At 43.7% G+C, this 22,407-nt stretch overlaps 2 protein-coding genes across 3 annotated transcripts in view; one reads left to right on the top strand and one right to left on the bottom strand.

The window, feature by feature from the left end:
- psme4a (proteasome activator subunit 4a) overlaps positions 1-17,534 on the bottom strand; it is a 67,029-nt gene extending 49,495 nt beyond the window's left edge. Inside the window, exons 1-4 of one of the 2 annotated variants that reach the window (XM_047028728.1) lie at positions 16,890-17,534; positions 8,621-8,761; positions 4,140-4,256; positions 624-680 (exon numbers count right to left, since the gene is read on the bottom strand). In XM_047028728.1, the coding sequence (XP_046884684.1) occupies positions 624-680; positions 4,140-4,256; positions 8,621-8,761; positions 16,890-17,086 (512 nt within the window). In that variant the 5' untranslated portion in view covers positions 17,087-17,534. The remainder of the gene's footprint in view (positions 1-623; positions 681-4,139; positions 4,257-8,620; positions 8,762-16,889) is intronic. The other variant, XM_047028729.1, reaches the window with a different exon arrangement.
- Positions 17,535-18,199: 665 nt separating this feature from the next.
- wdr27 (WD repeat domain 27) overlaps positions 18,200-22,407 on the top strand; it is a 62,841-nt gene continuing 58,633 nt past the window's right edge. Inside the window, exons 1-6 of the mRNA XM_047028734.1 lie at positions 18,200-18,633; positions 19,191-19,332; positions 20,088-20,212; positions 21,233-21,346; positions 21,454-21,505; positions 22,189-22,259. Coding sequence (XP_046884690.1) covers positions 18,460-18,633; positions 19,191-19,332; positions 20,088-20,212; positions 21,233-21,346; positions 21,454-21,505; positions 22,189-22,259 — 678 coding nt within the window. The 5' untranslated portion in view covers positions 18,200-18,459. The remainder of the gene's footprint in view (positions 18,634-19,190; positions 19,333-20,087; positions 20,213-21,232; positions 21,347-21,453; positions 21,506-22,188; positions 22,260-22,407) is intronic.

Below are 22,407 nucleotides of genomic sequence, written 5' to 3'. Positions count from 1 at the left end.
TCCAATACTACAGGCCTTGAGACTACTATCCTAGTGCAGGCCTACTAACTACTCGATAGTAGTCCTACACATTGTCACATCTCACGGAGCAAACATGTGACCTGCTATTCCTATTTCTAGGCAGGGGACTGGATAAGTGTCAGCTTTCCAAGACGACGACACACTGTACCTGCAGACCCAATAACCTTTAGTTTGACCTGCAACCCCCTCTTCCAAACCCTCCCCTTCCATGACTCCCCTACAGAGCTGCTGTCTTACTGTCCGACCATGACTCCCCTACAGAGCTGCTGTTCTACTGTCCGACCATGACTCACCTAGAGAGCTGCTCTACATGGTGGTGGGATGGTTCTGGTGATACTAATGCTAAGACTGGTGTGGGTCTGCTTCTGGTGATGCTAATAAGATTGGGAATGGGTGACAACAAAATAATAATGATCTTATTAGCTGCAGTGCGACAGTCTCCAGTATGAGTGGAATGTTAACATTGATTGTTCAGGACTTCTGTCCGTGTCAAAGTCAACGAAGCAGCGTGTCCCGAGTGCTTTTAGGTTTTGCATGCAACATATAAAAACAGGTGCCTTGTGGGACAAAAAATATATAACACAAAGAAGTATTGTCCTTACCACCTCTGAAACAATTTTATGATTATGTGTTTAGAGGAAGCACGAGGCCGAGGAGAACTGAATGTAAAAGGAGAGAAAGGCATGAAGAACATGTTTAGCACAATACCAACAGCCAATCCCACCTCAATATGAATCATCAGAATACACCAATTCATCAACATGTTTAGCAAAAACATGGCCTTCCACAGAATCAGCTTTTCGTAATATCAGTTTAAAAAATAGAGACGAGAAGAGGTGGGCCAGTGGGTGGAGCCACTGCCGCCTGCTTCCCTGCGTGGTGCTGATGTTAAAGGAAGGTGTCTGACAATGTTCCCATGGCACCATAGAAGAGCCCCTCGCACTGCTGGCCCGTGTGTGCGTGTGTGTGCGTGTGTGTCAGGAGGGGGGCGGTGGTTTGGAGCTGGTGGTCTGAGAGGTGACAGAACTAATATGGGCCTAAACAAGTTTATGACTGAGGGGAATTCCAATGCTGTAATCCAAGAGTCCTCCACACATCCCAGAGCAGAAACCTGAAGGACTAGTGCATAATCTGTTTAAACCTGAAAGACTAGTGCATCATCTGTTTACAGCTGAAGGACTAGTGCACCATCTGTTTACAGCTGAAGGACTAGTGCACCATCTGTTTAAACCTGAAAGACTAGTGCATCATCTGTTTACAGCTGAAGGACTAGTGCACCATCTGTTTACAGCTGAAGGACTAGTGCATCATCTGTTTACAGCTGAAGGACTAGTGCACCATCTGTTTAAACCTGAAGGACTAGTGCATCATCTGTTTAAACCTGAAAGACTAGTGCATCATCTGTTTAAACCTGAAGGACTAGTGCACCATCTGTTTAAACCTGAAGGACTAGTGCACCATCTGTTTACAGCTGAAGGACTAGTGCACCATCTGTTTAAACCTGAAGGACTAGTGCACCATCTGTTTAAACCTGAAGGACTAGTGCATCATCTGTTTACAGCTGAAGGACTAGTGCACCATCTGTTTAAACCTGAAGGACTAGTGCACCATCTGTTTACAGCTGAAGGACTAGTGCACCATCTGTTTAAAGTTGAAGGACTAGTGCACCATCTGTTTAAACCTGAAGGACTAGTGCATCATCTGTTTAAACCTGAAGGACTAGTGCATCATCTGTTTAAACCTGAAGGACTAGTGCACCATCTGTTTAAACCTGAAGGACTAGTGCACCATCTGTTTAAACCTGAAGGACTAGTGCACCATCTGTTTAAACCTGAAGGACTAGTGCACCATCTGTTTACAGCTGAAGGACTAGTGCACCATCTGTTTACAGCTGAAGGACTAGTGCACCATCTGTTTACAGCTGAAGGACTAGTGCACCATCTGTTTAAACACTGGGCAGAACTTACAAGAAGGTTACGATAACTACCATGTAACTATATTGCAATACCACTTGTACAACATTGTAGGAACTGCTATGTAGAAACACTTCCTGAAGGTTTAGCGGTAAGTTATAACATCAATACAACTTGGTATAGGAAAGGTTGGGCTTTCCAGAGGTAAGTTAACATTGATCCTGTTTTGGTAAGACTACCTCCAACTACACCTTAAAAAGCTCCACCATACTGTGCCTTCTTACACGTTTGAACTAACCTATACCACTAACACTTGATACCATTTAATTTAATAGCAATTCCAATGTACCTACAAAGTTGTTTCTATTAGGTATTGCTGTATAGTTACAAGTTCATGCAACTTTAATGTAAAGTGTTGCCAAAAGATATATGTGTTGTGTGCTTAAAACATGTAAACAAAGCTGGAGTCCACCACTGTCACAAGGTAAGCCCTTCACTACACCACTAACGTTAAGATGAGCTCCATTCAAAAACACACTCTTGATGTGCCAGCAAGGCCTACAATATAGTTGTAGGTCTACTGTGTAGGTGAGCTAACGTGAGGGCCTACTATGTAGATGTGCTAGCGTGGAGGCCTACTGTGTAGGTGTGCTAGCGTGGAGGCCTACTGTGTAGGTGAGCTAACGTGAGGGCCTACTATGTAGGTGTGCTAGCGTGGAGGCCTACTGTTTAGGTGAGCTAATGTGAGGGCCTACTATGTAGGTGTGCTAGCGTGGAGGCCTACTTTGTAGGTGTGTTAGCGTGGAGGCCTACTGTTTAGGTGTGCTAATGTGATGGCCTACTGTGTAGGTGTGCTAGCGTGGAGGACTACTGTGTAGGTGTGCTAGCGTGGAGGCCTACTGTGTAGGTGTGCTAATGTGAGGGCCTACTGTGTAGGTGTGCTAATGTGAGGGCCTACTGTGTAGGTGTGCTAATGTGAGGGCCTACTGTGTAGGTGTGCTAGCGTGGAGGCCTACTGTGTAGGTGTGCTAGCGTGGAGGCCTACTGTGTAGGTGTGCTAGCGTGGAGGCCTACTGTGTAGGTGTGCTAATGTGAGGGCCTACTGTGTAGGTGTGCTAATGTGAGGGCCTACTGTGTAGGTGTGCTAATGTGAGGGCCTACTGTGTAGGTATGATAATGTGAAGGCCTACTGTGTAGGTGTGCTAATGTGAAGGCCTACTGTGTAGGTGTGCTAGCGTGGGGGACTACTGTGTAGGTGTGCTAGCGTGGAGGCCTACTGTGTAGGTGTGCTAATGTGAGGGCCTACCGTGTAGGTGTGCTAGCATGGGGGCCTACTGTGTAGGTGTGCTAATGTGATGGCCTACTGTGTAGGTGTGCTAGCGTGGAGGACTACTGTGTAGGTGTGCTAGCGTGGAGGCCTACTGTGTAGGTGTGCTAATGTGAGGGCCTACTGTGTAGGTGTGCTAATGTGAGGGCCTACTGTGTAGGTGTGCTAATGTGAGGGCCTACTGTGTAGGTGTGCTAGCGTGGAGGCCTACTGTGTAGGTGTGCTAGCGTGGAGGCCTACTGTGTAGGTGTGCTAGCGTGGAGGCCTACTGTGTAGGTGTGCTAATGTGAGGGCCTACTGTGTAGGTGTGCTAATGTGAGGGCCTAGTGTGTAGGTGTGCCAATGTGAGGGCCTACTGTGTAGGTATGCCAATGTGAGGGCCTACTGTGTAGGTATGATAATGTGGAGGCCTACTGTGTAGGTATGATAATGTGAGGGCCTACTGTGTAGGTATGATAATGTGAGGGCCTACTGTGAAGGTGTGCTAATGTGAGGGCCTATTGTGTAGGTGTGCTACTGTGAGGGCCTACTGTGTAGGTATGATAATGTGGAGGCCTACTGTGTAGGTATGATAATGTGAGGGCCTACTGTGTAGGTATGATAATGTGAGGTCCTATTGTGTAGGTATGATAATGTGAAGGCCTACTGTGAAGGTGTGCTAATGTGAGGGCCTATTGTGTAGGTGTGCTAATGTGAGGGCCTACTGTGTAGGTATGATAATGTGGAGGCCTACTGTGTAGGTATGATAATGTGAGGGCCTACTGTGTAGGTGTGATAATGTGGGGGCCTACTGTGTAGGTGTGATAATGTGAGGGCATACTGTGTAGGTATGATAATGTGGAGGCCTACTGTGTAGGTATGATAATGTGGAGGCCTACTTGGGGAACCAGTTGAGGCCCAGATGCTCAGTCTTGGAATAGAGGATCCTGTCCTGAAGCTCGTACAGCGGTCTCCATGGCAACTCTAGGTCCTCAGGTGAGAGAAGTTCCTTCTTCCTGTAAGGATGGCACAGGGGCTTACAACATCGCCACACCCACCCATCTGGGTCACTGTCCCAGAGAGACGAGCAGCTGTCACAATAACAGGACTTTGGCAAGATGCATATTTTCTTTTGTAACCCCAAGCCACAAAGAGAGTTCTCTTTAGCAGTGTTGGCAGCATTTTTACCTTATTTGTATGATGTTAATATTACATCAAGTTATTGGTAGTGATATTAGTATTTCAGAATGTTTTGGTGAGGTGATATTAATATATTGCAGAATGTATTGTTGAGAAGGGTTGTGTATCAAGGACCGGTTCCAAACGCGCATTTAGATTCCTCACTTCGGGTTCCTAATTACTAGGGGTGGAACGGTACACTGAAGTCACGGTTCGGTTCGTACCGCGGTTCAGACATCACGGTTCGGTACGAGTTCGGTACAATGGGGGGAAAAGCAAAACAAAAATGCAGAAGCAGGGCTCCAGACTAACTACTGTACATGCAAGTCTTAGCTAAATGTATGATGCGCTTGTCGATCTGTCCTCCTACACCACGACAGGCTACTAGCTGACCAACAGCGCAAACACAGGCAGGGATACAGTAGCAGCAACGCCGGCCGTGGTCCCTTACATATACAACAAAACACGGACGTTGATGGAGCGCGAGTTGTCAGCTGCACCCTCCGTTTCACTAACGACTGATGGTACCTCACGGTGACTGCTCATTTTATTGACTGAGTGGGAAATGAAAGCGTAATTTCTACAGACACTTTCTACAGACACTGCACCCTCCGTCCCTGTATGAGCAGCACACAAGCACTCACCTAGCTGAGAAGCTACGGAAGATCGTGGCAGAGTAGAAACTAGAGGCCTGGAAATTTGGAATTTATTGGGTGTGTACAACGTCAGCACACGTTAGCAACAACTCATAGATACTACGCTCTGGATAAAAGCGTCTGCTAGACTAAATGCACGTTCTAGTAAGACAGCAATATCAGCGAGCCCTCAGCATTAGTACCGCAGCTAAAAGTCTAGGAAAGCTTAGGCTAATTTTCGCTATTCTTACACTACGAACATTCATATTTAGCACTAGCGTTGCACGCAAGTTTAATTAATTTTTATACCGTGTATTCTCCGTGTAATTTCACGAGCCGAACCGTGACGCCCGTACCGTACGGTTCGGTACAAATACATGTACCGTTCCACCCCTACTAACTACTACAAAAGGTATTACGATCCCTTGGTGGTATTTTTCAGTAGATAAAATTGCTAATTTTCAAGAGGTTTCTTCCGCACTGTTTGTACTTCCTGGTTGAGCCTTTCACATGGCTACAGGATGATTGGTTGACTTAACAGATCAAATATAAAGCACCAAACCTCCTAGCCTAACTGCAGGTTAGTCATGAAATGATCGCCTGACAAAATGAAATGAAAATGGCACAGTGGGGTAAGCCTGGCTGCCAGCCCAACTTCTCCCCACCCACAAAAACATTTGGTCGGGAAGTTGGGTCTGGAGGGTCTCGTATTGGGGACAACTACAGAAAACCAGAATCGGGACGGACCAATGAAATTGCCAGGGCGGGCTTTATACGATGATGGACAGATGATCAACAGTAACGTAATCAACAACGTCACAAAAGAGCGCTTGGGTTGAATTCGTTTTCAACAAACAACATATTACGTTGCCCTGATTGATTGTAGGTCTATCCAATTGAGCGAAGAGGCATTTGTTTTACGAGTTTGGTTGAAACATGCCCCGTAGTCACAGCCCAACGGAGAGTTTTCAGACTCATATTCTGACTAGAATTATGAGTATGACAACATCAGTCTAACAGTGGGGCACAAAAAAGGCAAAATTGCTCAAACTAATTCGCTGGAGAGCTCTGAGATATTCTTTGGAAAATATGTCAAATAGAAATGAATGGATATTAAGGATTAGAGCGTAGCTGTCGCCACAGACAATCTTTTGGTGGTGACTCGAGCTTTGACGTTCTAAGATGGCAGAAAACAATTGAGTCTTGATGAGTGTAGTGCTAGCTAGCCGTGTGTTTTGATAGCATCAGCACTTCACGTTGGTTTGGTAGTTGATAGCAGCACAGACTGACACTACGCACAAGTGAGGCGTCTTGCAAGTAAACTGAACAATAGAACTACCCCTCCCTCGTGTTTATTTTCATCTAACTCTAGAAAAAAATGGATTCAAAACCAGAATCGTAATTGGAATTGATCAAATTTGAAACAATACCCAACCCTATTGGTGAGGTGATAGTAATATGTTGCAGCATATGAGGTCAGGACTCAAAATGGCTGGTAGATGAAAAATAATTACCAGCCAATAATATTTTTTACTGGCCAAAATTAAACCTGGCATTTCAGACGTACTCTGAAATTGTTTAACTTAAACAACCTTTACCTATGATTTTAATATGATTGCAAATCACTCTCAGAATGGATTAAACAAAATCAACCAATTTACTTTTTGAATTAATTTATTAATTCAGGGGATTCCAGGGACCTACTATTCCTCTTGCTCAGTGTGAGATGGGTTGTCCTTGTCCATGAGGTTTGGTCTTTGCATCGGACCAGCTGGCTAAAACCAGAATGACTTTTTTGGTGGAAAACTTTTGTTGTAGAATTGCCCGAACTGTAAATTATGAACTTTGTGACATGACGCGACCAAGAAAGAGAAATGGCTGCAGCCTAGTAAGACTATGCGGTCTATCTGGTGACGCACTCACTCAAATTTCAAGACTTTCGTGACCAAAATCAATATTCTGATGTGACAGATCAATGGGGAATTGCTTTCTCTCTAAAATGCTGTCATCCTCGACTTTTTTTGTCTTTTTAAATATAACTATTTGTATTATCCGTGTCATTCTCTAGCTGTTTTAAAAAGCTATCTTCCCAGTTTTCTGCCACCTAGATGCGCGCACAACTGTTCGTGTTGCAAGCTTTCTAAAACCATGACGGGCGCGGTAGTCGAGAGCTGTACTCCGCAATTTCACTTGACAAATGACGGAGCATCGGACACAACCTAGTCGCCAGCCCAAAAATCTACACGCCATTGGCGCTTGGTTGGTGCAAATTTCGAGCCCTGGGTGAGGTGATAGTAATATGTTGCAGCATGTATTGGTGAGGTGATAGTAATATGTTGCAGTATGTATTTGACAGGTGATCATATGTTTCAGCATGTATTGGAGAGGTGATCATTACTGCAGCATGTATTGTGGGTGATTATATGTTGCAGCATGTATTGGAGAGGTGATCATATGTTACAGCATGTATTGTAGAGGTGATCATATGTTGCAGCGTGTATTGGAGAGGTGATCATATGTTGCAGCGTGTATTGGAGAGGTGATCATATGTTGCAGCATGTATTGTGGGTGATCATATGTTGCAGCGTGTATTGGAGAGGTGATCATATGTTGCAGCATCTATTGGAGAGGTGATCATATGTTGCAGCATGTATTGTGGGTGATCATATGTTGCAGCATGTATTGGAGAGGTGATCATATGTTGCAGCATGTATTAGAGAGGTGATCATATGTTGCAGCATGTATTGGAGAGGTGATCATATGTTGCAGCGTGTATTGGAGAGGTGATCATATGTTGCAGCATGTATTGGAGAGGTGATCATATGTTGCAGCATGTATTGGAGAGGTGATCATATGTTGCAGCGTGTATTGGAGGTGATCATATGTTGCAGCGTTTATTGGAGAGGTGATCATATGTTGCAGCGTGTATTGGAGAGGTGATCATATGTTGCAGCATGTATTGGAGAGGTGATCATATGTTGCAGCGTGTATTGGAGAGGTGATCATATGTTGCAGCGTGTATTGGAGAGGTGATCATATGTTGCAGCATGTATTGGAAAGGTGATCATATGTTGCAGCATGTATTGTGGGTGATCATATGTTGCAGCATGTATTGGAGAGGTGATCATATGTTGCAGCATGTATTGGAGAGGTGATCATATGTTGCAGCATGTATTGGAGAGGTGATCATATGTTGCAGCATGTATTGGAGAGGTGATCATATGTTGCAACATGTATTGGAGAGGTGATCATATGTTGCAGCATGTATTGGAGAGGTGATCATATGTTGCAGCATGTATTGGAGAGGTGATCATATGTTGCAGCATGTATTGGAGAGGTGATCATATGTTGCAGCATGTATTGGAGAGGTGATCATATGTTGCAGCATGTATTGGAGAGGTGATCATATGTTGCAGCATGTATTGGAGAGGTGATCATATGTTGCAGCATGTATTGGAGAGGTGATCATATGGTGCAGCATGTATTGGAGAGGTGATCATATGTTGCAGCATGTATTGGAGAGGTGATCATATGTTGCAGCATGTATTGGAGAGGTAGGTTCCTACTTGAGCAGGTTGATGAGGAGTCGTGCCAGCCCCTGCATCATGCTGATCTCCAGCTTGGGGCTGGTAACCAGCTCGTACAGCAGTTTGATGAACAGCACATGGTCCTCCTTGCTGAACTTCCTTCCATACAGGCGCATATACCTACAGCAGAGAGACCAGGGGTTAGATACACCTGTCTACCCCTCTAGAGCAGTGTTTCCCCAAAAACATTCTGGGACCCATATTTTAAAAGTCACAAGCCTTCGTGACCAAAGGCAATAGACATTATTCGTAAATCACAAAATAAAGGTGGATTTGACCATTATTGAGCATTAATGAGGATATTTTATTGTTATTTTATAAATTATATTTTATTGTTATTTCAGAACTTGTAGACATACTGCCACTGGCCGGGTTTCCCAGATTCGTTGAGAAGCTCTTAACGCCAAGAGCTTCTTAGGAACCCGGCCCTTGTTAATAAGCTATCTCAGACTGAGTGATCACTGCTCTCTGAACAATTAGTACTACTCAAGTTTTAAACAATGAAAAACAATGCAATTGAACCAGCAATATTAAAATTAGGTATCCAATAACTGCCTATTTGGACATTACATTTCCAAACAAAAAAAAGAAAAACATGTAGCCCATTTCTTCTTCTTTTCAACATTCAATTGAACCATCAATATTGGAACAAAATATGAAATAATTACAACATGAATACAAATTATACAAAACATGTCGAAACATTTCAACATTGCTAATAGGATAAGTGGGTCTGTCTGTGTTTTTGTAGCGCGTTTCAGTCCGGGGTGAGGAGAGCGCAACAAGCATAACAGGCTCAGCATTCAGTCTGTTTCTGTGCTCAGGCTCAGCATTCAGTCTGTTTCTGTCAGGCTCAGCAGTCAGTCTGTTTCTGTCAGGCTCAGCATTCAGTCTGTTTCTGTCAGGCTCAGCATTCAGTCTGTTTCTGTGCTCAGGCTCAGCATTCAGTCTGTTTCTGTGCTCAGGCTCAGCATTCAGTCTGTTTCTGTGCTCAGGCTCAGCATTCAGTCTGTTTCTGTGCTCAGGCTCAGCATTCAGTCTGTTTCTGTGCTCAGGCTCAGACATTCGGTCTGTTTCTGTGCTTTGTCTTCATTTTTGTGAGCACAGAAAATTTGCACATACATGTAGTAGTGAAAGGAATAAGCATAGAAAATACTGGCCATACTGAGAATAGGATATTCTGTCGAAATTCTTATCCAGAATGATGATTAGGTCACAGATCCATAGCGTCTTTGCAGAGTGCAATTGCAGCTAAGCTGCAACAGCTCGGATTCTTCTGCAGGACTAAGCGTCAACTCAAGCAAAGACTCAGGACTCTCAAATTTGAATGGATTTTGGATCCACATTTTATCATTCCAAAAGGCATACCTCTCTGTTGGAAAATAGCGATCATAGTTCTCAATAAGTGCAGCGAGATGAATTTGAAATAGCGCAGAAAGGTGTTTCACTTGTGTGGCCGCAACATCAAGTTTATTTTACGTGCTGCAACACGGTGGGATGTAGTGACTTAGGTCTGGCCTTCTGAGTCGTGCAAGCCACAGCTTCAAGGACTTTTGGAAAGCCTGAACACTTTTCCAATTAAGGAAAACATTGTCATACCTGTCATTTCAATTTCAGTTCGTTGATGGATGAAATGATGTCGGCCAGATAAGACAAATTGAGAGGCCAATCATGAAACCAGGGCTCTAGAGTGCGACCAATTTGGTTGCATATGCGACCAAAACTTGTACGGGTGCGACAAAAGATTTTCCTAGGTCGCACCGGTGCACCTAACCTCCTCGCGTCCGCTGCCTCTCCACGAACAAAGCGTTTGTTCTCCTTTGACGGAACTCACACTCATGGTTGGATCATATTGTGGTCTAAACTAATCAGAGAGAGATGGGGCGGGTCTTCGCCTCTGATTAGCTGTGGTCCAGATATTCCTGTAGGCCTACACTGCTCCGTGCTGTGCGATAGAAATTACTACCTGAGCACCAGATAATCAGTTATGGCAGACCTGAACATTGTACGGCCTGCGGGCCACAACCGGCCCACAGGCTGTCCCAATCCGGCCCGCGTGAGGTAAAAAAAAAAAAAAAAAAGGTAAAATAAATAAATGTGATGAGCGGTAGTAAATATGTAGTCCTGAAAGACTACAGTGATCAGCCAGGTGATTTACATATGTGCGCTTGCACAACCTTACCGACAGAAGAGTTAACTGCTGGTTAGCCCTTGAAAATGAAAAACGAAAGGTTGATTCAGAATGTAGTTTTTAACAAGACATGGATTCTAAGTATGTTTACTGAGGTCAAAGTCAAAGCTGTGTTCTTAGTTTTGGAGAACAGGTCGCTGTGTTGAAAGATTATAATTTGAATCGGCACTAAAGAAAAAAACGAGCGCGGACATAAGAACTTGACTGATTCAGTGGGTGCGGGCTGCTGATGGTTTGCTAGTTAAACTGCAGACCCGGATCGTCACCTGTCAGCTGTCCTTTGCATATCCACCTCATACATTCACCCAGATTTTGATGCACTTGTTCAAGCCCACTGGATTTCTCTCACAAAACTAAATTAACTGAAAAAAACATATTGTTTTTTGTATAAAGTTGATCAATTGCATATCTTTAACATACTGCAAAACAACTTTTCAGTGTTTGTGAAGATAAACTATTTACAAATAAAATGAAACACTGACGTAATGATTGTTTTAGTTTTTACTGTTACTTCAATAGTCTTTTCCTAGTTGACCAACACTTAAAATAATTACATGTATATTTACAGAATATCCTTATTCTTCTGATAACCAGTAGCAGCTAATCATAATATATACTTTACTGCTTTTTTCAATGGGAGAAAATGAATAGTGAGCAGAATTCAGTTCAAGTTATCATTGATGCGGCCCTCCAACACATTTCAGGTTGTGGATGTGGAGAGGATGTGGCCCCTTGTAAAAATGTATTGCCCACCCCTGAGTTACGGAGCTGGGCCATGGAGCTAACCCATGGAGCTGGGATTTTGATGCTAGGGAGTGTGACAAGCTGGTTTAGCCAAGGCCAAAGGGCAATCTGACGGGCATGCGACAGCAAGGGGAGACTCGTTATAAGACTTTGAGCTTTTTTAAACAGTTGAGCACTTTTGAACAGTAGCACTTTCTATTTAGAAATGTTTTATTTTGCTTAAAATGTTATAGTTTGGCAGCTCAGTGAAGCACTTAAAATAGTAATATTTTTATATACAGTATAATTGTGCTTCACATTTTTAAAATTTATTAATATGCACCTTATTCTTGTTTACGATCATTTACATAATATATATGAATGTATATGCAGCGTGATAAAAAGGTGAAATTGTGGCAACGCAAGGAAAAATTTGGGTGCACCTAAATAAAAAGGTTTGGCGCACCAGTGCAACCAAGGTTAAAAATTAGTATGGAGCCCTGCTTCAGTGAATAATTTGGCAAGAGCGGATCGTGACAAGGCTATCCCCCAAAAATCTCTTGCGACCCAGCTGAGGGTCGTGACCCAGTCTTTGGGAAACAATGCTCTAGACTAGAGAGACCAGAGACCAGGCGTTAGCTACACCTGCCTACCCCTCTAGAGAGACCAGAGGTTAGATACAACTGCCTACCCCTCTAGATACACGAGAGGAGGGAGGGGTTGGATACACTTGCCTACCCCTCAAGGTCCGAAACCAGGGGTTAGGTACACTTGCCTACCCTCTAGATTACATGAGGATATCTCAGGGGTAGAGCATTTGAAACCTGATTAAGAGATTGCAGATTCAACTTCCTCTGTACATTGCTTTAGATAAAACTGTCTGTAGCCAGCCCAAACCTACAACTGGCCTAGGGGAATGTTTCCATACAGCTCTGACCATGAGCGGAGCCCATCTCTGGATCAGGTTAGCTGTTACATGCCTTTCATCTGTGTACACAACAACAAGCACATTCAAAAGGCTACAGCACGCAGTTCACTCAATCCTTGTGCAATCTTCACTTGAGTCGAGTTCCACATGGTTCTCAGTACGTGAGTGTTATGAGCACATACTGATGGCATTTGGTTACAAAACATGGTCACCACGAGTGTTGAGTGTTGTATATTCAGAGCTTGTAGGGGAAATAATGAATAATTTGATAATATTGTCCTGCTTTACTCAATCCACAGGTCAGTTGGTTAAAGGAACAAAAAAGATAGAAACAGTATTCAGAAGGTACTCAGTCACACTATTAGTTCTAGTCAACTAAGATTGCATAAAGCAGGGGTCACCAACACAGTGCCCGCGGGCACCAGTGCGCCCGCAAGGACCATTTGAGGCGCCCGCAGGCCTGTTCTAAAAATAGCACAACTCTCCAGTGAGCTGCGTCTAAAAAAAATCACACTTGCATTTATATGTAGGCTATATGAATATGACAAGATCTTTAAAATAAAAAATAAAAAAATATTTGTACAATTCATGGAAGTTTTGATAATTCAGTCGATTTCTGACCTATTCTAGTTCAAAGATGAGTGCGCATGACAAAGGAAGATTCAGTGTTCGCGGGGCTGAGCGTTTAGCGGGAACAGCGATGATGGGGAGCTGAATCCATGAGCTGAATGCACATTCTTACCCCAAAAACATGGCAGAAAAAAGGAAGAGAACCTATAATTTTCACAGTGAATGGGAGGAAGAATTCTTTTTTACAAGTGTGAAAGAAAACTGCGTTTGTCTCATTTGCGGCGCGACTGTGGCGACGGCAAAGCGGCACAATGTGGAGAGACACTTTGCTACACACAACAGCTACCAGGCTAACTACCCCGCGGGAAGCGCGCTACGGGCAGAAAAAGCCCGTGAGCTAAAGGCAGCTTTGGGAAAGCAGCAGTCTTTTTTCACGAAGCCGGCAAAGAACTCCATAAAAGCAACCGAAGCCTCTTTTAGAGCTGCACATTTTCTGATAAAGAAGAAGAAGGCCTTCAGACGGAGAAGTGTTCAAAGAAGCAATGATGATTATTGCCAACACTGTACTTAAAGACGAGAAAAATGGAGCCAATCTAATCTCCACTCTCTCCGATGTCCAACTGGGGTCATCGACGATGACTAGACGGGTGTCAGCTATGTCCACTAACCTGGCAGAGCAGCTGGACCGGGATCTGGCGCGGTGCAGGTGGTTTAGCATCCAGTGCGACGAGTCCGTGGACAACAGCAGTACAGCGCAGCTGTCAGTCTTTATCCGGATGGTGTTTGCAGATTTATCCACAAAAGAAGAACTCCTGACACTACTGCCCTTAAAGACAACTACGAGGGGAGTTGACGTTTACAACGCGGTGAAGGAGTTTTTCGTACAGAAAAAGGTGCCACTGGAAAAGCTAGTAGCGGTGACTACAGACGGGGCTCCTGCTATGATCGGCCGACATGCAGGTTTCATCGCGCACTGTAAAGGTGACCCAGACTTCCCAAAACTTCTGCATTACCACTGCATCATTCACCAGCAGGCGTTATGTGCAAAAGTGATCGGCTTTGAGCACGTGATGACTCCCGTTGTGAAAATCATCAACAGCATCCGCTCCAAAGCGAAACAGCACAGGATCTTCAAGGTGCTATTGCAGGAGATGTCAGCAGAATATGGCGACCTGCTGCTACACACAGAAATCCGATGGCTGAGCAGAGGACGAGTTTTGCTTCGTTTTTTGTCACTTTTGGGTGAAATCAAGGAGTTCATGCAGTCCAAAGGGGAAGATGTCTCGCTGCTAGAGGGCACAGAGTGGACACTTGACCTCGCATTTCTAACGGACATTACTGGGAAACTAAACCACTTGAACTGCGAGCTGCAAGGCAAAGGTAAGACTGTTGTTGACATGATAAGTGCTTTAAATGCATTTAAAGCCAAGATGAACATTTTCTCTGTGCATTTACAGAGAAAAAAAATGCTGCACTTTCCCTCTGTGCAGTCGGTGCTGAAAGACAATGCTTCTGCATCTGAGGCATTGGACAAAAATGCAGAAAAGTACTGTCAAGTCATAAACAGACTTGGACAAGAGTTTGAGGATAGGTTTTGTGACCTTGATCAGCTTGAGCCATGTGTTTCATTCATCTCCAATCCTTTCATGAACAAGGACATAACTGACATTGCTGAGCAACTAAGTGCAACGTTCAACTTGGATGCTGGACAGGTGGAGATTGAAATTGTAACATTGCAGAATGACCTGCACCTCAAAGCTCACCAAGCTGCACCAAACTTTTGGAGCCTTGTTGACACAGAAAAGTACAGTGGTGTAAGCACAGCAGCTATGAAGGTTGCCAGCCTGTTTGGTTCAACCTATCTCTGTGAATCAGCATTTTCTGACATGAACTTCATCAAGAACAAACACAGAACCCGCCTCACTGATGCACATCTGCAAGACTCACTCAGAGTTGCAGTGTCAAGTTACACACCAGACTACAACACACTGGTGAACAGCATGCAATGCCAGTCTTCCCACTAACAAAGTGTCAGTTGCAAAGCTGAATCAAAAATAGGATACATTGTGTTCAATGTAATAGTGTTCATGAAATGTAACAGATATAATTTTGTAAAAATGCAGCACACTTGGTCATTAGTTCAAAATGTGATTAGATTTATTTGAAAATATGTAAGTTGATTTTTCTTAAACATTACATAATTGATTGATTTTTCTTAAACATTACATAATTGATTACTTTTTCATACAAGGTGCAATACATAGTTAATGATTTATTAAAAGAGTTTGTCACTGGCTAGTGAACATTTGAGATTTTTCCTATGAAATGTTGTGAATTTAAAATAGGAAAAATTGTGTTCCATTCAAAAGAGTATTCATGAAATGTAAAAGATTATTTTGTAAAAATGCAGCAGACTTGGTCATTATTCAAAATGTGATTCGATTTATTTGAAAATATGTAAATTGATTTTTCTTAAACATTACATAATTGATTTATTTTTCAAACAAGGTGCTACATAGTTAAGATTTGTCAAAAGGGTTTGTCACTGGCAAGATTTTTCCTATGAAATGTTATAGTGATCCTGTAAGCAAATGTAATCAATTGCTGAGTCATTGCTTTAAGTCATTGTTGATAATTATTGTGAGAAATCATTAACATGATCAGTGTCTTCACATAGATGAATATCATTAATCATTAATAACAATACATAACTAAAGGCAAACTGAGCACATTTTTTATTTCAGAAGAGTGTATCAAACTGGGTGCCCTTCGTATGACTCAGTACCCATGAAGTAGCCCTCAGGTTCAAAAAGGTTGGTGACCCCTGGCATAAAGCGTGACTAAGCACTGTCTGTAACAAGTGCAGTGGAAAGATATCACTGACAACATGTTTACAAACAGCGCACTGATTGACATCAGTTGGGCTGCGTAACTACGTTCCGGTCAATTCGCTCTCTTGCTAGAAAGCATTAGCCTCTTGAATTTATCAACGATACAAACTACCTAGGCTAGATAGGAAGCTTTTTCCACTGCGATAGCCCGTTACAATACTAGACGCAGTCAGCAGCTATAGCAGTCTATAGACACCCAGTTAAATACTATCTTATCGTGGTTAACATACCCTAAAACCGTTGTGCAACTGCCGATATGGCCAGCCTAGCTAGCTAACGATAGCCAACTGTGGTGAGCGACACGTTCCACCACTTCTAGTTAGCTTGCTATCTCTATCCCAACACACAATTCAAGACTGCTTAGTATTATGTAGCATTATCTATTGCTACGATAATGGGCCTCTGTCCACAACAAGGCCTACTCAATAATAGCCAGATTAGATTATTAGGTCGGTTCGTGTTTCTTTTTGTGTTTTAAAAACTAGGCGGTGACTAGCCAAAAAGCGTTGGTTATCCAGCTACGTCCCAGTTTTCCAATCGGAGCTAGTTAACGTAGACTAGATCCGCCTCACATTAGACATGTAACTGGTGCTACCCACGTGCTTAACTCATGTCAATGAAGGTGTCGCTCAAGCACGGTACAACCGGCTCAACTAGAAGCGGATTCCACATGGAATTGCAGCTATGCAATCAGTCGCACCGCGGGATGACCCAGATAACTGAAACGAAGAACCGCAAAGTTAGCCACTCTGCACTGAGATCAAGAAGGTTGCAGAAAAAACAATGACAGCTAGCTAGCAAACACGCTAACTTAGCAAATAGATGGCTAGCTACCTCACAACACAACACATTACTAATGTGTACATGTTTATATTACAATTAACACGTTTAACAATGAGGACACTAGCCATTAATATAGCTAGCCTACATAGTTCAACAACTTACGTGGAAAGTTTCCGTGTCCAAAACAGGACTCCCGGCCATATCTCTCCGAGCTGAACCGCCCGGCCCAAGTTTGTTTTTATTTTGATCAAAATATCATTGGATTCTTCGTCCAACTTGTCTGCATAAGGCAGAAGTTTGTTGTAGACAATGTCTTTTTGAGGGACAAATCCTAATGTCTCCGACGCGTCTCTTTTCATATTACAGTTTCCAAAAATGTATTTTTATTGTTCTTTGCTTGGAAACCTGAAGCTAGTTAAGCCAACGTTATCTGACAGCGCACGTTTGCTACTAGCCAGCACTACTGGCTTTTTGCTATATTCTTGTCGGAGCTAACTTGCTATTCTACTTGACCCCTTTGTAGTTTGGTGGTATTAATGTTAGCATCCAAGTTATCTTCAGTCGCCTAATATATTAGCACTAACTGACATTCTTCTAAATTTGCTTTACTAAAATAAATTATCGATTTTCAGTCGTAGATTCTTCCTTAAAAACGAAAATGGAGTGCTTTGGCGATTGAAATAGTCGTGATTTACTCCTGTTAAAATCCGTATCGGTAGTGTTGCTGGTCAGCTAGCTAACTAGCTATCATCTGACCGCTGTCGGAGTCCACTGGGCTATTTTCCTCTCACTGAGCACCAAGCTGGCTCCTCCCCACGCCAAGGCGTCATTTTACAATGCAGGACTACATTTCCCACAATGCGTCTTCTCTTCATTCATAGTCTTTTTTTTAGGACCTGGGAACCCGAGCATGTGAACCAGTTAATTCTTTGGTCTGACAAATAAGATCCCGTTAAATCTACTTACGATTTATTCTTAGTTCACCTCAAGTTTCTATACCTGTGACGACGTACCTATTTTCAGATAGCTCTAGATAGGCAAACTATGTTGTCGAGTCATCTTAATAACTAGCATACAGTAGCCTAGGCTATGTATTAAATATTGCAGATCACACACGCGGATCATCACATATTAATTTACTTTACAATTAGCACTAGCTACCTACTACATAGTTATAATTAGAACTAGCATTAATGCTCTCAAGGCAGTCCGGGTTGACTGTATCTCAGTGCGCCTTCTATTTTTATAATTCATTCTCACATCAGCACATACTCAATAGCTGTGTAATGTGAGTGCACCTGGAGAAGCGAAACAGAAGAGTCCCGGGATAAAATGTCGAGATAGTGTGGACCGGCGTTGGGCTGTCATTTCAAACAACATGGAAAGATATTGTGGGGTGAGTCTGCCACCTTGTGGTTGAAGATGTTTTGAGTCATTAGCTAACGTTACTCGTTTCTAGGCAACACTCGACCGGAGCATTGTATTTTGAACAGCTAGCACTAGCTAGTTAGTAGCTACAATACAATAGCCACAACTACTTAGCGTCTGAGAACAAAAGTTACAAGATTCAAGGTTATGAAAGGTCATCAGAGCTAGGTTAGGCAATCGGCAGAAAGGGTGTCTTGTGTGTGTTATCAACAACTCGATCTAGTTTGTGCCTTTTGACGTTTGGCAGTAGGGTACTGTAGTGTGTTACATTTAGAAACATAACACTGTCCAAGTTTAGAGAACCATGAGCGGACTTGGCGAAGATAGTGGAAACAAAATAGTGATGGTGGAGAGGCTGTCGTTGTCCTTCGACAGTCGGTTTTCTCACATGCCGCTGGCCTGCAGCCCCTCTTACTGTGCCGTACCATCTGACAGCAACGACTTGTTGGTGTACAACCATCAGAACCCTGCAGAGAAGGTCCGTCATACGTTACAAGTAGCATACATATTACATTTAAACACACATTAAAAAAAAAAAAAAAAAAAAAAAAAAAATATATATATATATATGTAAATCATATTGAAACTTAAATTGCATTGTATTGCAATACAGTTTCAATTCAAGGCTGGCATATACGTCGAAGAGTCTGATGGCTTTGAGGTGTGCCAGCACCAGGCGCTCAAAAGGGGGGCCTCGGGGGTGGTGGGGGGTTCGGGGGTGGGGGGCCTCAGGGGTGGGCAGGTGTGCCTCAGGACAGTCCACTTGTCTTTCAAAGCGACAGTAGAACTCATTCAGGTCGTTGGCCAGTCGTTAATAGGTTTAGTTAACACAAGCATGATTTCATTCAGAGTAATCATTTAGTTATATATGTATAAAGTGTATAAAGATAAAACCTCCATGGTAAGATAATAATGATATAATACCTCCATAATAAGATAATACCTCGATAGTAATGATAATATGGTCCTCCATGGTAAGATAATAATATGGTCCTCCATGGTAAGATGATAATATGGTCCTCCATGGTTGTGCAGCCTGTGCGTCTGTGTGGACACCATGGAGAGGTCGGGGCTCTGGAGTTCGGGGCGCAGGGCACCCCTGTCCTTCTCTGCTCTGCCTCGGCTGACTATGTGATCGTCTGGGACCTGGACAGATGCAGCAGCAGGAGCAGAAGAGGTGACGACACAGTAACACTACTACACAGGAACACAGTAACACTACTACACAGGTACACAGTAACACTACTACACTTTTATACAGCCCATTAACACTACTACACAGGAACACAGTAACACTACTATACAGGAACACAGTAACACTACTACACAGGAACACAGTAACACTACTACACAGGTACACAGTAACACTACTACACTTTTATACAGCCCAGTAACACTACTACACAGGAACACAGTAACACTACTATACAGGAACACAGTAACACTACTACACAGGAACACAGGAACACTGCTACACAGGAACACAGGAACACTACTACGCTACTACACAGGAACACAGTAACACTACTACACAGGAACACAGTAACACTACTACACAGGAACACAGGAACACTACTACACAGTAACACTACAACACAGTAACAAAACAACACAGTAACACTACAAAACAGTAACAAAACAACACTACAACACTACAACACTACAAAACAGTAACAAAACAACACAGCAACAACACAACTACAAAACAAAACTGCAGTAACACAACAACACAGTAACAACAACACAACTACAACAGTATATCAGGGAGGTGGCAATGACACTGATATGAAAAGGAGATACGGTTGAGACTGTTTGATAGGAACACTATAGTGTGTGTTGATATTCTCTGACCAAGAATATGTGCTATCAATGACTGGACAGACATGAAAGGGTTGAAAATGTGTAATTAAATAAATGAAACACTTTGCTCAGGTCTGGCTGCTGATGGAACCGTAGTTGGAACCCTCCTAGGCACTGTGGTGCATCTTTCCTTCAGCAGACTTGACCAGAGAGTGTCTGCCTGCTCGGGCACCTTTATCTACATCCTCAGCTCCCAGGTAGGTGTCTGCCTGCTGGAGCCACATCACACTGCACCCAGGACGGGACATTTCACCTGTCACACTGCACCTAGGACGGGACATTTCACCTGTCACACTGCACCTAGGACGGGACATTACACCTGTCACACTGCACCTAGGACGGGACATTACACCTGTCACACTGCACCTAGGACGGGACATTTCACCTGTCACACTGCACCTAGGACGGGACATTACACCTGTCACACTGCACCTAGGACGGGACATTTCACCTGTCACACTGCACCTAGGACGGGACATTTCACCTGTCACACTGCACCTAGGACGGGACATTTCACCTGTCACACTGCACCTAGGACGGGACATTTCACCTGTCACACTGCACCTAGGACGGGACATTTCACCTGTCACACTGCACCTAGGACGGGACATTTCACCTGTCACACTGCACCTAGGACGGGACATTTCACCTGTCACACTGCACCTAGGACGGGACATTTCACCTGTCACACTGCACCTAGGACGGGACATTTCACCTGTCACACTGCACCCAGGACGGGACATTTCACCTGTCACACTGCACCTAGGACGGGACATTTCACCTGTCACACTGCACCTAGGACGGGACATTTCACCTGTCACACTGCACCTAGGACGGGACATTTCACCTGTCACACTGCACCTAGGACGGGACATTTCACCTGTCACACTGCACCTAGGACGGGACATTTCACCTGTCACACTGCACCTAGGACGGGACATTTCATGGAGGTCTAAGTGGAATTGCTCGTCTCATTCATGTACACATATGCACATAGCTGTGGAGTATAGTGTGCCTCTACAGAAGCAAAACAGGAAAGACCTATTAAGCGCATGCTTGCTGCCTGGGTTTTTCCCCCTAGGTAAAAACACATTGTAAAAGTGCATGCGGTAGGTGGTGCGGTGCTAGCGGAGCTAGCTGGGTGGAGCTAGTGTGTTGGAGAGTTTGGTGAGTACTGGTGCGTGCTAGCAGGGTGTTCGTGTGTGTCTGTGAGGCAGCAGGAGAAAGTGGGCGGGGCTCTGAAGGGCCACCGGGGCCCGGTGACTGCAGCAGAGTTCTGCCCCTGGGATCAGGACACATTGGTGTCCACTGGAGAGGACCGGACCTTTATGGTACACACACACACAAACACACACACAGATACCATTACTGTATGTCTGTGTATATGATTACATATTAAATTAAAAGATCTTACAAGTAGAATGTATATTTCTTTCAGGTATGGGATGTGAATAAGGAAGCTGTTCTCTACCGGTCCAGTGTGTTGTCAGGTATGTGCAAGCTGAGAACCATGTTGTGGAGCTAAGAACCAAGTGTTGGTGATATCCATGTAGGTGATGTATGTTGTGTAGCTAAGGTGATGTTTACAGTGTGTTGTGTAGCTGAGGTGGTGTTTAAAGTGTGTTGTGTAGCTGAGGTGGTGCTTACAGTGTGTTGTGTAGCTGAGGTGGTGTTTACAGTGTTGTGTAGCTGAGGTGGTGTTTACAGTGTGTTGTGTAGCTGAGGTGGTGTTTACAGTGTGTTGTGTAGCTGAGGTGATGTTTACAGTGTTGTGTAGCTGAGGTGGTGTTTACAGTGTGTTGTGTAGCTGAGGTGGTGTTTACAGTGTTGTGTAGCTGAGGTGGTGTTTACAGTGTGTTGTGTAGCTGAGGTGGTGTTTACAGTGTGTTGTGTAGCTGAGGTGATGTTTACAGTGTTGTGTAGCTGAGGTGGTGTTTACAGTGTGTTGTGTAGCTGAGGTGGTGTTTACAGTGCTGTGTAGCTGAGGTGGTGTTTACAGTGTTGTGTATCTGAGGTGGTGTTTACAGTGTGTAGTGTAGCTGAGGTGGTGTTTACAGTGTTGTGTAGCTGAGGTGGTGTTTACAGTGTTGTGTAGCTCAATGTGGTGTTTACAGTGTTGTGTAGCTGAGTGTTATGGGCATGCAGTTCATGTTCTTGTTCTTGTCTTTCCCAGCTTCTCCTCTCCTCAGCATTGCTTTCCTGGGGGAGAGTAAGCAGCTGGTCACTGGCTCTGCAGATGGGCAGGTCAGACACACACCCAAACACACACTCAAACATGTGCACACACACATACACAAACACACACACTCAAACATACACTGACCGAAATACAGTCTCACACACACCCACACAAACTCACTCATACTATGCAGGGCTCGACATTCTCGTTAGT

Source organism: Hypomesus transpacificus, chromosome 11, assembly GCF_021917145.1.
Source record: "Hypomesus transpacificus isolate Combined female chromosome 11, fHypTra1, whole genome shotgun sequence".
Classification (NCBI taxonomy): Eukaryota; Metazoa; Chordata; class Actinopteri; order Osmeriformes; family Osmeridae; genus Hypomesus; species Hypomesus transpacificus.
The sequence above is the reverse complement of the archived record's forward strand: the minus strand, read 5'-3'. Positions and strand labels throughout refer to the sequence as shown.